We start from the raw sequence: 16,857 nt of genomic DNA, 5'->3' as shown, positions 1-16,857 counted from the left end.
TCCAACTCTTGGTTTCAGCTCAGGTCATGTTCTCAGGGTCCTGAGATCTAGCCCCACAACAGGCTACACACTGGGCACGTAGCCTGCTTATAATTCTCTCTCTTTCTCTGTCCTTCTGCCCCTCTCCCTCTCTAAACAATAAATAAATAAATAAATAAATGATCATTTTTATCATAGAGTTTTTGGGATTTTTTTATGTAGAGCTTTTTTTCATCATTATTTCTTTCTTTACTTTTGGAAGAGAGAAGCAGAATCAAAAATGTACGAGAGAATTCAGAGTCAAGTCTGTCACCAACAGCTTGATCTGTGGCCACAAAGCCCCTCTCCCACAGGGAACCACCGTTACAGATTTCTTAGTTAGATAGTAAATTCTTTCATTTAAATTTTTTTCTAAGATGAAGATAAGTTTCGAGGAGCCAGAACAGCTCAGGCTGAAACTGGCTCCTGGGCGGCTGCCCGGGGCCACCGTAGTTACTCACAGTTCAGAACGATCTGGGCGGCACGGTAGAGCTGCAGGCGGCACAGGAGATCCACCAGCTGCTGGACGGTGGCCTGCCGCATGCCCCACCACCACAGCAGCTCCCGAGTGATGCTCACACCCTGCACCCGCTCCATTGACTTGATCTTCCGCAGCTGCGTCAGGTCTGTGATCACGTAGGAGGCTGGAAGGCAATTCAGAGCTCTGCTTAGCATCAGGAAGGCAATGCCTCCACCAGAGGGTCCCCAGGCTGGCTGGCTTCCTCTGCAGTACTTTCTCGCTCACCCCCTCATCATACCTGAAATTCCTTCCACCTTTAGCAGTCCAAAGTAGTGTGCTGATTCCACCTGATACCGTGGGACTGGCACATCAGCTACACTTACTTCACGGCCACATGAAACAGGAGAAAGCCCACTGGACCACAGGGTCAGTGCCTGGCAGCTTTAATTGCTTATTTGCTATGGGTAAGGCATTTCACCCGTGGGAGCTTCAGTTTCCTTGACTGTAGGTGGGGAGGGAATGGAACTTCTCTTCCCTCCCCTCTGAGACTAGAAGCTCCATGTGAACAGGGAGTTTTATCTGTCTGTCCACTGGTAGGTCCCCAGAACAGGGATCAGCACCTGGCACAGAGTGGGGGCAAGGCCAGGCCCAGGGTGAAGTAAAGGAGGCACTTAAGAGGCAAAATTTAAGGAGGGTCTCACTCTCAGGACTGATCCTGCACTCTCAGAAGCTGGAGCGTAGGTGCCTCCTTAAATTCTGCCCTGGGCATCTCATTCTCCCCACCCCTAGGTCCTAGTCCTTGCTGGGAGAAATGAATGAATGAATGAACAAATGAAGGAACTAATGAACGAACGTAGGAACCTACAGCATCCTCACAGAACTGTCACAGGGATCAAGAGAGCCCATGCATCTAAAAGCGCTTTGCCAAATCTGAAACACTATGAGATTTGCAGAGGGCTTCCGCTGGCAATACTAAATACAATACATTCGTCCTTTACATTTTTCATTATAAAATGAATGGTTGTTCACTAAAGAAAACTTGGGAAAATGAAGGGGAGAAAACTCCAGTAAAGCAAGTTACACAGCATCCCACCAGGCTACTTTCCCTCGCCCAAACTCTCCTCTCCCCTCCACAGAGCATCGGTTCTGGGCGCAGCCGTTGCCGCCATGAGCTTCTGCAGCCTGCTCTCATTTATTAACGTTAAACCAGAAGCATTCCCGACTTGTTACTGCTCTTCCTAAATGGCATTTTGAATGGTCACGTGCATTCCACTGAATTTACTGAAGTGAAGGAGACTTTTTTTTTCTTAACTAGGAATAAAAGAATCACACTTCAGATCCAGAATTTCAGAAATCATGAAACAGGAATCCATGTGAACATCAAATCATTCATTCATTCAGCAGCACTTCTGTGCTCGAGCCTGTCACAAGCCCTAGAGGTACTGCGGCAGGTAAACCAGAAACCCATGGAGATTTCTGTTTGAAAAATACAAATGGGGATGCCTGGGTGGCTCAGTTGGTTAAGCGGCTGCCTTCGGCTCAGGTCATGATCCCAGCGTTCTGGGATCGAGTCCCACATCGGGCTCCTTGCTCGGCAGGGAGCCTGCTTCTCCCTCTGCCTCTGCCTGCCTCTCTGTCTGCCTGTGCTCACTCGCTCTCTCTCCCTCTATCCCTGACAAATAAATAAAATAATAATAATAATAATAATACAAATGTGGGGCGCCTGGGTGGCTCAGTGGGTTAAAGCCTCTGCCTTCGGCTTGGGTCATGATCCTAGGGTCCTGGGATCGAGCCCCACATCAAGCCCCGCATGGAGCTCTCTGCTCAGATGGGAGTCTGCTTCCCACCCTCTCTCTGCCTGCCTCTCTGTCTACTTGTAATCTCTGTCTGTCAAATAAATAAATAAAATCTAAAGAAAAAAAAATACAAACGTAAGTTAACAGAGTGGGGAAGAGAAGGCAAGTGATCAAGCCTAGGACCGTATCACAAAGGGCCTCAAAGGCCAGGCTATAGCCTTTGGACTCGCTCCTTAGGGCCACAGATACTACGGAAGAGCTCAGAGCCAGGGAGTGACAGTCTAAGCCCCACCCTCTGGAGAAATGGGGATGATTGGGACAGTCTCCTGAATAGAGAAAGCCTGTTAGGAATGGAAAGTTCTCAGTTACAACTTTAGTCACTGGAAACCCCAGGCCAGAGTCCTGGTCAGTGGGAAGTGATGTCAGCAGGGTCAGGGGCTGCTTCCAGCAGCTTAGAGAAAAGAGTGGAAGGAAGAGGAAGGAACACCTCCCCCGCACCCTCTCCCTACACCCCCTCTCTGCACGCCAGGCGGTTCACTGGCACACCTCCCACACTTCAGAGGCAGAGTGAGGTAATGGGAAAAACAGAACCCCTCGTATGATGTTCCACCCACCCTGTTGTGGGAATGCGCTCTCCTTACAGGCAACAGGACAGGAGAGAAGTAGGAACTAAGCCCTGAGGTGCCTCGTGGTTCATGCACTCCCATGACAGTGATGGAACTTAAGGCAGCAACCCACCAACATTTAACCAGACCCTTAAAACAGGGTCAAGACAAGATAGAGATCTGGAAGGAATGAGTCACTGCCACGGACACTGCGAAGTTCCTAGTTCTTTTCTCAACATACACAAGAAACACCTGATGATCACAGAAGATCTGTCTAACAGGACAAAAATCAAAGTCCCCATGATCATCCCACTTGGAGGAACCCAAGACAAGCACTGGCCATACTTTTTCTTCTATTCTTTCAGGCTTTTCTACAGATGTAAAAATACATACTTATGGGATGCCTGGGTGGGTCAGTTGGTTAAGCATCTGCCTTTGGCTCAGGTCACGATTCCAGGGTCCTGGAATCGAGTACCACATTGAGCTCCTTTCTCACTGGGGAGCCTGCTTCTCACTCTAACCTGCTTTGCCTGCTGCTTCCCATGCTTGTGCTCTCTCACTCTCTAACAAATAAATAAAATCTTTAAAAAAAAAAAATCCTTCTATCAGCAGGACAGCATAATGGTGGTTCGTGACCCAGATTTTGGATTCTAAGGCCTGGAATCCTATTCTGCTACTTACTTGCTGTGTACTGGGGGAGGGCCCTTCACCATTCCCTATGCCTCATTGTCCTTATCTGCCAATGAGGATAACAACTGAACCTCAGAAGTTGTTGTGAGGATCCGACTGGTTACATATACAGGTGTACTTGGAATAGTGCTTCATACATAGAAAGTGTCACATAGTCATTAGCTGTAATTATTAAGCCAACTTCACTCTATGAAAACACTGTTTTTGTTCCTTGTTGTTGCCACGACGTGGGACCATCCCTCCAGGTCTGAGTCCCTGAATCCTGCATGAGCTCACCTGAAAGTAGAAAATCTTGCCCATGTTCAAAGCCTTCTGGAACAGACACAGCCTCCTGAAATAACCCACCCTATGGCCAAATGACCCTTGTCAGGACTAATGGGTCTCCTCCCTGGCTAAGAGAAAGAGAAAACACTAAGGAACTTCCACACATCATGTCCCCTAAGCCTCTCAGCAACTCACCCCTGTTTTATAGATGAGGACATGAAAGGCTCAGAGAGAGGCAGTCACTTGCCCAAAATCACACAGCCTGACAGGGACAAAGCAGGGCTATGCACAAAGGCTAGCACAATAAAGGAACACCTACCTCTTCGTCCCCTGGAATACATCTGGGAGGTGGAAGCTGTAGGGAGCCCGTTTTCCCCCAGGGGCAAAATGGATGCAGCCGTGATCAGAAGGAAATGAATGGGAAGCAGCCATAGTATCCGCCAACAGCTGTCAGATCCAAAGAGCACATGTATGTGTAGCCATGTGATTTTCTAAAACACTTGAAGAAGGATCTTCCCATCCCAAAAATAACTCACAGAAGCAAAGACTCTTTAGACGGACAATGGCAATCACCAATTCTGATGGAGAGGAAGCCAGACAGTGCTGTGGCTTGGCAAGAAGCAGCTGAATGGGGTCATGGCTGACTCCCAGCCCAGCAAGCCCCAACTCATCATGAAGAGTGGACTGACCATGGGCTCAAAGCCATCTCGATGGGGGAGAAGGGCACATGCCTCAAGCCCTTACCACTCCTACAGCCTTTAGCTGAATAAACCATTTATTCAATCACTTACTGAGGGTCTGCACTCTGGCCAGGTGCTATGGTAGGCTCTGGGAACACAGGCATGAACTAGATGGGTGGGTGTTCCCTGCCCTCACAGTGCTTACATTCTCCAGGGAAGGAGAGACATAAATAAATAAATAAGGAACAAGGTAATATCAAAGTTTGTTAGGTGGAACAGCGGAAATAAAACAGTGGTGGTACAGACAGAAACAGGGGGACAGGGGAGGCCTCTAGAATAGGGGAAGTATGAACCGAGACCTAAAGAACTATGGACCTCCAAAGATGTCAGTGTCCCCAAAACCCGAAAACCCATGACTATGGGACCTTACATGACAAAAAGGACCTTGGAGATGGGCTTACATTAAGGGTCCAGAGATATGATTATCCTGAATTACCTGAGTGGGCCTATGTAATTCCAAGGGTCCTTAAAAAAGGGAGGCAACAGTATCAGATTCAAAGTTATTATAACAGAAGCAGAGGTCAGAGAGAGATTTGAGGATCTTATGCGGTTGGCTTTGAAGGTGGAGGAAGGTGCTATGAGCCAAGGGATGTAGGCAGCCTGTAAAATCTGAAAAATTTACGCAAGAAAATGGACTCTACCCTAGAGCATACAGAAGGAATGCAACCCTGCTGACACCTTGATTTTAGGACTTCTGACCTCCAGAATTGTAACATGATAAGTGTGTGCTGATTTTAAGCCATTAAATTTGTGGTAATTTGTTACAGCAGCAAGAGGAATCTAATGCAAACTAGAAAGCCAGCTATGGTGAGCACTGGGAAAAGAATGCCCCAGGCAGGTGGGATAGCAAGGCCAGTGTGGCTGGAGCAGGGTGAGCAAGAGTAGGTGTGGAAGAAGAGGTCAGAAGTCAGTGAAGTGAGATTGTGACAGACTGGGAAGACCTGGTGGAATGTGGATTCTATCCTAAATAACCCCTGGAAGTCTTTGAAGAGTTTGAGAAATTGTGGTGTCTCCAGGGCTTAAAAAGTCAGAGGTATTCCCCCAAAGAGGATGTACATGGTGCCAATAAGCACATAAAAAAATACTCAACACCATGAGTCATTAGGAAAATGCAAATCACAATTACAGAGAGATACCACTTCACTCATGCTCAGATGGCTAGAATTGAAAAGGCAGACAATAACAAGGGTCGGGGAGGATGTAGAGAAATTGGAACCCTCCTGTACTGCTGGAGGGAATGTAAAGAAGTGCAGCCAACATGAAGAACAATCTGGCACTTCCTCAAAATGTTAACTATAGCGTGACCATATGACTCAGTAATTCCACTCCTAGGTGTCTACACAAGGGAAATGAAACATTGCATCTGCATAAAAACTTAGACACAAATGCGCATAGAAGCATTATTCATAATAGCTAAAAATGGAAAGAACCCAAATGTTCATCAACTCTTAAGTGCATACATAAAATGTGGCCCACCCATAGAGTGCAATATTATTTGGTAATAAAGAGAAATTAAGTACTGATACATGGTACCATATGGGTGAAATCTGAAAACTAAGGAAAGAAGGAAAGAAGCCAATCACAAAGGACTCCATATGATAGGATTCCATTTATAGGAAATGTCCAGAACAGGCAATGCCTAAAGAGGAGGAAAATGGGAGGCATGTGTTGGAATGTTGGGAGTGACAGTGAAGGGGTACAGGTTTCTTCTAGGGCGGTGATGAATGTGTTCCAAGTTTGACTGTGGAGATACTCTGCATATACCAAAAGCCATTGAATTGTACACTTTAAATGGATTAATTATATGGTAAGGAGATTATCTCTTAATAAAGCTTCTTTTACAAAGTCACAGGTGTGCCTTCTAAATATGTTAGGAACAGAAGTTGCTCTGGTGTTTACAGTCAAGACCAACTTTAAAAAAAAAAAACAACCTAGAGGGGGTCTCTTCTACAAAATTTGTCAACTGCTCAGGAAACATTCAAAGTAGAGAAGACACAAGTCATCGGAAAAAAGGAACACAGTGCAGTGTAGAAATCCAGGTGGTAACAGACATTCTCAGAGATGCCCTGACATCTTACCAGTGACTGCCTCTGGGGAGAGGACCAGGGAGTCTAAAGACCAGGAAGAGGAAAGACATTTACCTTCCTCTCTACTCCTGGTATATTATTTACATTTGTAAATGCATGTGTTCCTTTTCTCCATTAAAAATCATTAACAAGGGCACCTGGGTGGCTCAGTGGGTTAAGCCGCTGCCTTCGTCTCAGGTCATGGTCTCAGGGTCCTGGGATCGAGTCCCGCATCGGGCTCTCTGCTCAGCAGGGAGCCTGCTTCCCTCTCTCTCTCTCTCTCTGCCTGCCTCTCTGCCTACTTGTGATCTGTGTCAAATAAATAAATAAAATCTTTAAAAAAAATTTTTTTTAAATCCTTAACAAAAATACACAGTAAAAATAAAAACCTAAACCCATGTTGCTAAAGAACACTGTTTGGCAAGGAGAAAACATTGTGAAAATTTTAAATGAAAAAAAAAGCAAGCTATTAGAATGTACTGATGTGGTTTGTGAAAAATGCATGCACATAAATGTTTATTATTATGTACTAGAAGGTATAAACTACAGAGGTGTCTGCTAGCACTTAGTAAGGAGACAGTAACTGTTAGCTGCTGTTGCTGTTGTTCATTATTATTACTGGCATTCAAATAAGAATGGTTATCCTTAGGGGTGCCTGGGTGGCTCAGTGGGTTAAGCCTCTACCTTCAGCTGAGGTCATGGTCTCAGGGTCCTGGTATTGAGCCCCTTGGCCTCTCTACTCAGCAGGGAGCCTGCTTCCTCCTCTCTCCTTGCCTTCCTCTCTGCCTACTTGTGATCTCTCTCTTTGTCAAATAAATAAAATCTTTTTTAAAAAGTAATGTTTATCCATGTGTAGTGGATTTTGAGCTAGTCTTTGTTTCCCATAGTGTTTTGCAATAAGCATGTATTATTTTGTTACTGGTCTAAAGCAGGATTTCTGAGTCTGAGCACTACTGACACTTTGGACCAGATAATTCTATGTGGAGGGGGCTGTCCTGTGTATCTTTGGGCATTTAGCAGCATCTCTAGCTTTTACTTGAGTCTCTGCATGCTCCAAGTAGTGACAACCCAAATGTCTCCAGAGATTTGCTCCCTAGGGGGCAAAATCGCCCCTGGTTGAGAATCACTAGGTTAAAATGTGTATTATTTGCTCAAACTGGATGGATAATCCATACATGTTCATTTTATTATTTTTTCAACTGTACATATATATCACATACTATAAATATATATCATATACTCCTATATATATACAGGAGTACATATATATGCATATCATAATCTAAATTCTCAAGAACATATAGAGGTTATTTTTTTAAATAAAGTGGCACTACACTGAACTCGAACATAAAAATAATAATCGTCACTATTCTCTTATTACTTAATAGAACCTGACAGTTACGCGTCAGGTGCCTCTTATACAACTGTCATTACTCACAAGAACCTCCAGTTCATATTAAGCTAAGGCTCAGAGAGGTTAAGCAACCTGTCCAAAGTCACCAGCTGGGAGATCTGGAATGCAGACCTCTGCTTGGGAACCCTAGGACCATATGCGCAGCGGCCCCCAGATGCCGGGCCTTCACAGCAGATAGTCAGGCGCGAACAAACAAAACACACCAAGGACTTACGACGTCCCGTTGGAGTCAGACACCAAGTTCAAATTCCACTTGGCAATGCCATGCTCTCAGGCAAGTTACTCTACGTCTCCCAGTCCATTTCCCCGTCTGTACAACGGGGGAAGAGAAACACGCACTTCACATGCCCTTGTGGGAACGCGGGAGATAATCCGTGTCAAGTGCCTCCATCAGGACCGGAAGCACAGGAACGGCTCAGCAGCTGCTGAGAGTTTATTATGATGAGCTTTAGTGTAAACAGTAAAGTCGAAAGTCGAACCGTTCACTACCTAGAAACAGACTAACATAAAGAATCTTCAAAGATCACCTAATACTTGGGGCGCCTGGGTGGCTCAGTGGGTTAAGCCGCTGCCTTCGGCTCGGGTCACGATCTCAGGGTCCTCGGATCGAGTCCCGCATCGGGCTCTCTGCTCGGCAGGGAGCCTGCTTCCCTCTCTCTCTCTCTCTCTCTGCCTGCCTCTCCATCTACTTGTGATTTCTCTCTGTCAAATAAATAAATAAAGTTAAAAAAAAAAATCACCTAACACCTTTCAGACCATCCCCCTGGAGGGAGCAGGAGGGCTCCAAACGGGGGGTCGGTTGACGCCCTGAGGACACACGGCGAGCCCGCGGTCCGGAATGGCAGCACAAAGAGCCCCTTGGTTCGGGACCCACTTAAACAGAAGTAAGACGGGGGCTTAGCGGCGGGGTCGCCGAGGGGCACCGCTCACCGAACTGCATCCAGTCCCACTCGCTGAGCGTGTCCATGTTGCGGCACAGGTCGTCCAGCACCCAGGCGGGCAGCTGGTAGATGTAGCAGGACATGGCTGGATTCGGCAGGCGCGCGGACAACTGGGGCAACTGCGCCTGGGACAAGCTCCTGTACTCGGTGAGCCGGCGGGTCCCACCCCGCCGCCGCCTCTGGGGGAAGTGGGCGGGGCGGGACGCTGGACGACACCGCCCCCCAGCGGCCACGTGTGGCGAGAGCAAGGTCCGAGCCGGGAGGGGAAACTGAGACCTGACGTGCGGAGAGAACGCGTTTAGGGACACACGAAAGAGTTCAATGGCAGTCCCAGGTCATCTGACTCCACATCCAGCGCTTTTGACGCTCCGCCACATAAAATCCATTCAACAAATATTCTATTAACCACCTACTATACGCCAGGCAAAGTGTTCAAGGTGTTGGAGATACATGAGTGGGGAAAAAACCTACAAACCTTGATTTCGTGGGATTTACAATCTAGATGGTGGAGGAAGAAAACTCATTATAAGTAATAAAAGTACTTAATAAAAGGGGCGCCTGGGTGGCTCAGTCGTTAAGCGACTGCCTTTGGCTCAGGTCATGATCCCAGAGTCCTAGGCTCAAGCCACACATTGGGCTCCTTGCTCAGTGGGGAATCTGCTTCTCCCTCTCCTCCTCCTTTTGCTTCTGTTCCCTCTCTCATTGTGTCTGTCTCTGTCAAATAAATAAATATTTTTTAAAGTACTTAACAAATAAGTTAGGTGGTGTGTTAAAAGGTGGTCAATACTATTGCACAAAAGAAAAAGGAAAGATGGGTAAGGGAAATTAGGAATTCAGAGCAAGCATCAGGAGGACTCTTAAATAGAGGAATCAAGATATTTTATCATAATAATGGCAACATTTATTGAGCAGCTACTTCGTGCCAGGCACTATTCTAAATGATCCAAATATCTCTGAAGGAAAAAAGACAAAATCCATGCCCTGCAGGGAGACAGATAAGCAGTAAATAACTTAGCACTACAGAAGATGATAGGTAACATTCCAGAATAAAAGCGGAGTGTGAGAGGGGTGCCTGGGTGGCACAGTTGGTGAAGCTTCCAACTCTTGCTTTTGGATACAGTAGTGATTTCACTGTTATGAGATGGAGCCCCAATTCTGGCTCCCACTCCGTGCTGCATTAGTCTCAGATTTTTTCTCTCCCTCTCCCTCTGCCCCTCCCGCTCATGTGGGAAAATAAAAAATAATAAAAATAAAAAATCATATAAAAATAAAAATAAATAAATCTTAAAAAAAATAAGCAGACCCTATTAGGTCTACAGATGAGGAAACCAAAGCACAGAGAGGTTGAATAATTTGCCTCATAACATCATACAGGTACAAGTGACAGAGCTGGGATTTGAACCCAGTCTGACCACTGGCTACAAACTGCCTCTTTATTATAATAACTGGGATTTACCTATACCTACAATGTGCTTTGCATAAATTATTTGCTGTGATTCTCATAAGCCTTAGCTATATATATATAGTATTATCTCTTTTTTTATACATTAATAGAGGAGTTCCAAGAAATTAGGCATCGTCACTGAGGGTAGATGAACTGGAGTTCCACTTTGTGGCCATAAACAGCTAAGGAGTATGGCTACAGAAGAAGGAAATGGAAATGAAAGTGGGAAGTCCTTGGGGCAAGTCCTGGTTCTGCCACCAACAGGCTTTGTGACCCTGGACAACCCATTTCACTTCTCAAACCTTGTTTTCCACATCTGTAAAAAGACACTAATTATTTCTACTGCCTAGAGTCAAGAGCTTGGGAAGTGGATTAAATCAACTTATACAGCCCATATAAAATGCCTACTACAGGGTCTTTCTTGTACAGAGAAGAGGCTTAAAGAATGGTAGCTGCCATACTGAAAAAAGCTCCAGGCAAAGTGCTCCCCTAATCCTTCAAAGGACAGAGGTGCCTGAGTGGTTCAGTGGTTAAAGCCTCTGCCTTCAGCCCACGGTCCTGGGATCGAGCCCCAAGTTGGGCTCTCTGTTCAGCAGGGAGCCTGTTTCCCTTCCCCTCTCTCTGACTGCCTCTCTGCCTACTTGTGATCTCTGTCTGTCAAATAAATAAATTAAAAAAAATTTTTTTAATCCTTCAAAGGACAAAGGATCAAAGGACATCAAAATCATTTTTTTAAAGATTTTATTTATTTGACAGAGAGAGATCACAAGTAGGCAGAGAGGCAGGCAGAGAGAGGAGGAAGCAGGCTCCCTGCTGAGCTGAGAGCCCAATGTGGGGCTCAATCCCAGGACACTGGGATCATGACCTGAGCCGAAGGCAGCGGCTTTAACCCACTGAGCCACCCAGGCGCCGCCCATCAAAATCATTTTTTAAAGAAAAGAAAAAAGGGGCACCTGGGTGGCTCAGTCATTGGGTTGTCTGCCTTTGGCTCAGGTCATGATCCCAGGGTTCTGGGATCAAGGCCCACATCATCGGGAAGCCTGCTTCTCCCACTGCTTGTGTTCCCTCTCTTGCTGTCTCTCTTTGTCAAATAAATAAATAAAATCCTTGGGATGTCTGGGTGGCTCAGTTGGTTAAGCTGCTGTCTTCGGCTCGGGTCATGATCCCAGGGTCTTGGGATGGAGTCCCGCATCGGGTTCCTTGCTCAGCAGGGAGCCTGCTTCTCTCGATGCCTCTGCCTGCCTCTCTGCCTGCTTGTGTGTACTCTCTCTCTCTGGCAAATAAATAAAATCTTAAATAAATAAATAAAATCCTTAAGAGAAAGAAAGAAAAGAAAAAGTCACCCACCTTAGAATTCTATAGGGATACAGGCCCTACTTCAGTCACTGTCTGGCTCTTCATCCTGGAGCAAATTTTCAGTTTTCTCTTTTGTAAACTGAATATCTTACCTCAGCCACTTTGAAGGATTGGGGTGAAGCTGACATGGATAAATGGTAGAGTTCTTAGCCCAATAAAGTGTTGCTTATATGCAAGCCCACACCTTTTATGTTGGAAAAGGGGTCTATTTCAGTGTTCTGTGACTGTTTCAGAGGAAGTCTTGTGTTTCAGCAGTGGTTGAAGGTGGAATTGAAGGAGAAAGCACCTACATCTCAGGACAAACATCCTCTTCTTTCACTTTTTTCTACTTACAGAGTCCTCTGCCTGCATCTCTCTCTCTTCTGCAAGTACAGAGCAGCTGTCTTTGTGGGATTATTCCTTTAGTGGCATGGGACCTCTTCCCCTTGATGGGGCTTGGAGACCACAGGAGATTTGCATTCAACCTTGGCCAGTCCAGTACTGACAAGTCGCAACAACTCCTCTCTCTGCTATCTCCTTGCGCTCTTGGCAAGTTTCCTTTTCACCCGATCCTCGGGGCTTGGAATCTGAGTCCCAGGATTTTCTCCTCTGGGGAGACCTAAGTAGTTCAGGGCCTAAGCAGGTCATTTTAGGGGCACATTTTGGTCCAAATTTTTAGAATAAACTCTTCAAAGTTATCTCATGGTTATTACGAGTTAATAGTGCTGCCACTCACCTACCCAGGACCAAGCATTCAGCATACATTATCTGGGATCCTCACAACAACCCTACGAGGTAGGTTTATTGTTGCCATCCTACAGATGAGAAAAGTGAGGCATAAGTCCAAACTGGCCAAGTTACAGGATTCAACCCAAACCTGACCCCAAAGGAAGTGCTCTTTCTACTTGATTATACTGCCTCACCACAAAGAGAAATTTCCTTTGATCCTGCACAGTTCATTTTTCCCCTAATTGGCTGCTTTCCATGGCTAACACCCTACCTACCACAATCAACTAGAAACAATTATTGAGCTTGAATGTAACTAGTTATACAGTTGTATCATTTTGACCTATTCACATTTAATTACCTTGAAATTATAGTCAGTGGCTTGCACTCCAGCTGCACTTGAGCAAGTTTTAACAAACTATACATGACCAGCCTGACCTCCACAGATCCAGACTCAGTTGTAGGTGCGTTTAGGGTGGGGCTCAGGCCCTGGCATTTTAATTTTTTTCAGAGCCTCTCCTCTTTTCTTTAAAGTTTTTATTTATTTATTTTTGTTATTTTTAGAGAGAGTGGGGGAAAGGGTGGAAGGGGAGAGAGAATCTTTTTTTCTTTTTTTAAGATTTTATTTATTTATTTGACAGACAGAGAGAGACCACAGTAGGCAGAGAGGCAGGCAGAGAGAGAGAGGAGGAAGCAGGCTCCCCGCTGAGTGGAGAGCACAATTCGGGGCTCGATCCCAGGACCCCGGGGTCATGACCTGAGCTGAAGGCAGAGGCTTAACCCACTGAGCCACCCAGGTGCCCTGGGGGAGAGAGAATCTTAACCAGGCTCCACGCCCAGTGCAAAGCCCAGTGTGGGGCTTGATCTGACAACTCTGAGGTCATGACCTGAGCTGAAATCAAGAGTCAGATGCTTAAACGACTGAGCCACTCACATGTTCCTTGAGTTTTTAAACACCCAGTGTTCATAACAACAAGGCACTGACATTTTAAAAAGCTTCCTGCATTTGGGGCACCTGGATGGCTCAGTTAAGTGTCTGCCTTCTGCTCAGGTCATGATCCCAGGGTCCTGGAATCAAGTCCAGCAGGGGGCTCCTTTCTCAGCATGGAGCCTGCTTCTCCTTCTGCCTGTTGCTCCCCCAGCTTGTGCGCTCTCTCTCTCTCTGACAAGTAAATAAATAAAATCTTTTTTAAAAATAATAAATTAAAAAATTTTAAATATCTTCATTGGTTTTTTTTTTTTGGAGTACATGATGGTAGTAAGAAAAAAAAAGTGGTTAACCTTAAAAATAAAACTTACCAGCAAAAATTGGTTTATTCAGGAATAGCACAGAATTATGAATCAAGACACGAGATTCTACAAAACCATAGGCAAGTCACAGAACAAAAAACAGGAAGGCTACTTTACAGAGGAAAGAGCGGAGGTGGGAGCGCTGTCAAAAACAAAGTCCATTAGAACAAACTGGGAGTTCAAAGTATGGTAGCTTTTCATTGGCTGAGTTGTCTCATTGGCTAGGCTGTTGCTGGGAGAAGAGGAAAACCTTTTTTCCTCCCACTGGGATAACAGTGTCTACCTACAATGTTCTTCTCTTCCTGTTGGGTTCTACAACTGATAAGGAGGGGTAGGCCGCGAGAGCTCCCCCTGCTGGCCTCCTGACTCCACTTCAGTGAGTTTTCCTTTCGCTAATTTTCAGAGTGAATTAAGAAAAAACTCAGTCCTACTCTTTCCTCCTCCTGTGTAGGATAAAATCCAGTTTTACCTTCTCCTGTATTTTTCTCCTTGACCCTACACAGAACACAACTTTTGACAGTTCTGGTCACCCGATGTTGGTGGGGGGAGCTATTTATTCCCCACAACAATCAATTTTCTGCAACACCAGTTGGTATCCTACAGCTTCACTTACTGCTAACACTGGCTATCTGGAAAATAGTGTCAGATTCCACAGATCCCATCTCCCACAGAAAATTCTATCTCCCAGTCCCAATCTATGGTGAGGGGAAGCCCCAGTGAAATGTTTGGTTGGGGCAGGGAGTTCAGGTGTGCCAACAAAAAAAGGGAAATACTGCAGGGGTATCAGGCAGCTCAGTGACTGGCATACAGTAGGAGTGAGGTGATAAGAATGGGATACAGAAACCTCGTGTGAAATTATCTGAAAGTTCACACTGGTGCTCACATGTCAAGAGTACAAAACACTGTGCGCCTGGGTGGCTCGGTGGGTTAGGCCTCTGCCTTCAGCTCATGTCATGATCTCAGGGTCCTGGGATCGAGTCCCGCATTGGGCTCTCTGCTTGGCAGGGAGCCTGCTTCCTCCTCTCACTCTCTGCCTACTTGTGATCTCTCTCTGTCAAATAAATAAATAAAATCTTAAAAAAAAAAAAAAGTACAAAACACTGACACCTATTTCATACCCTCAGTGTGCTGATTTCTGGGACAGTGCCTGTCCTTTTATCATCTCAGTATATAAGTGCTGATAAAATGGCAACAACTTACCTTCTTTTTTTTTTAATAGACTTTAAGATCACAGCATAAGTGAGGAAGGTACAGGTATTTCCCATATACCTCCTGCCCCACACACGCAAAGCTTCCCCCATGATCAACATCCCCATTCAAATGGTACATTTGTTACAACTGATGAACCTTCACTGACACACCATTATCACCCCAAGACAATAGTTTACTTTAGGGTTCATTCTTGGTGTTGTGTATTTTATGTTTTACAAACTCACATATCTACCATTATAGTATCATACAGAAGAGCTTCATTGCCCTAAAATAATCCCATGCTCTGCTTATTCATCCCACCCTCCCTTCCATATCCTGGCAACCATGATCTTTTTACGCCATAGTTTGGCCTTTTCCAGAAATGTCATATAGCTGAAATCATACACTATGTGACCTTTATAGATTGGCTTCTTTCACTTAATAATATGCATTAAAGTTTCCTTCATGTCTTTTCATGGTTGACAGCTCATTTCTGCTTAGTGCTGAATAGTATTCTGTGTCTGGAACTGTTTATACATTCACCTACTAAAGGACACCCTGATTCCTTCTAAGTTTTGCCAATTATAAATGAGGCTGCTATAAATATCCAAGTTTTTAACTCCTTTGGGTAAACATCAAGGAGCATGATTACTGATATATATGATAAGAGAATATTTACTTTGTAAGAAACTGCCAAATTGGGGGCACCTGGGTGGCTCAGTGGGTTAAGCCTTGCCTTCAGCTCAGGTCATGATCTCTGGGGCCTGGGATCCAGCCCCGCATTGGGCTCTCTGCTCAGTGGGGAGCCTGCTTCCCCCTCTCTCTCTGCCTGCCTCTCTGCCTACTTGTGATCTCTGTCAAATAAATAAAATCTTAAAAAAAAAATAACAAAAAAACATGGGCACCTGGGTGGCTCAGTGGGTTATGCCTCTGCCTTCGGCTCAGGTCATGATCTCAGGGTCCTGGGATCGAGCACCGCATCGGGCTCTCTGCTCAGCAGGGAGCCTGCTTCCTCCTCTCTCTCTGCCTGCCTCTCTGCCTGCTTGTGATCTCTGTCTGTCAAATAAATAAATAAAATCTTTAAAAAAAAAATTAAAAAAAAAAACAGGATGAGGAGGGGCCCTTTAGTGGCTCAGTTGGTTAAACGTCCCACGCTTGGGGTGCCTGGGTGGCTCAGTTGGTTAAGCAACTGCCTTTGGTCATAATCCCGGAGTCTCTGGATCAAGTCTCGCATCTGGCTCTCTGCTCAGCAGGCAGTCTGCTTCTCCCTCTGACCTTCTCCCCTCTCAATCTCTCTCTTACTTGCTCACTCAAATAAATAAATAAAATCTTTAAAAAAAAAAAAGTGTCCCAAGCTTGGTTTTAGCTCAGGTCCTTTCTCAGGGTCATGTGACAGAGACCTGCACTGGGCTCCAGGCTAAGCACAGTCTGCTTGAGATCCTCTCTCTCCCTTTATCCCTCCCCTCACTTTTGTTCTCTCTAAATAAATAAAAAATAAATAAATAAAATCTTAAAAAAAAAAAAACCACAAGGTGAAAAAGAAAAAAAAGTTTAAATAAATACATACACACATATATACATACATAAAACCAGGGTGGGGTGCCTGGCTGGCTCAGTAGAGCACACAACTCTTTATCTTGGGGTTGTGAGTTTTCACCCCATGTTAGGTATAGAGATTCCTTAAGGAAATAAAAAAGTAAAAAACAAAAAATAAAAGAAACCCGGGTTGGAAAGAAAAGGGCCTGAGCATAAAGACAGTTGCTTGAGTCTGCAATGTCCCTTCCCACTTAAGCCTTTACAGAAACACAGGTGTCTCAGAACAGAGCCACATGGAGACATACCAAACTTATTTCTTTAGCTCAGCACCATTTAACGTA

The 16,857-nt window shown here is 45.2% G+C and overlaps 1 protein-coding gene across 2 annotated transcripts in view; it reads right to left on the bottom strand.

The window, feature by feature from the left end:
* Window positions 1-9,171, bottom strand: part of IRAK2 (interleukin 1 receptor associated kinase 2) — a 59,678-nt gene extending 50,507 nt beyond the window's left edge. For both annotated transcript variants that reach the window (XM_045063307.1, XM_004738517.3), the window contains exons 1-2: window positions 8,984-9,171; window positions 480-662 (exon numbers count right to left, since the gene is read on the bottom strand). In XM_045063307.1, the coding sequence (XP_044919242.1) occupies window positions 480-662; window positions 8,984-9,077 (277 nt within the window). In that variant the 5' untranslated portion in view covers window positions 9,078-9,171. The remainder of the gene's footprint in view (window positions 1-479; window positions 663-8,983) is intronic.
* Window positions 9,172-16,857: the final 7,686 nt, after the last annotated feature.

This window comes from Mustela putorius, unplaced genomic scaffold (genome assembly GCF_011764305.1).
Source record: "Mustela putorius furo isolate JIRA1106 unplaced genomic scaffold, ASM1176430v1.1 tig00003850_pilon_pilon_pilon, whole genome shotgun sequence".
NCBI classification, from domain to species: domain Eukaryota; kingdom Metazoa; phylum Chordata; class Mammalia; order Carnivora; family Mustelidae; genus Mustela; species Mustela putorius.
This window is presented reverse-complemented; position numbering and strand designations above follow the sequence as displayed.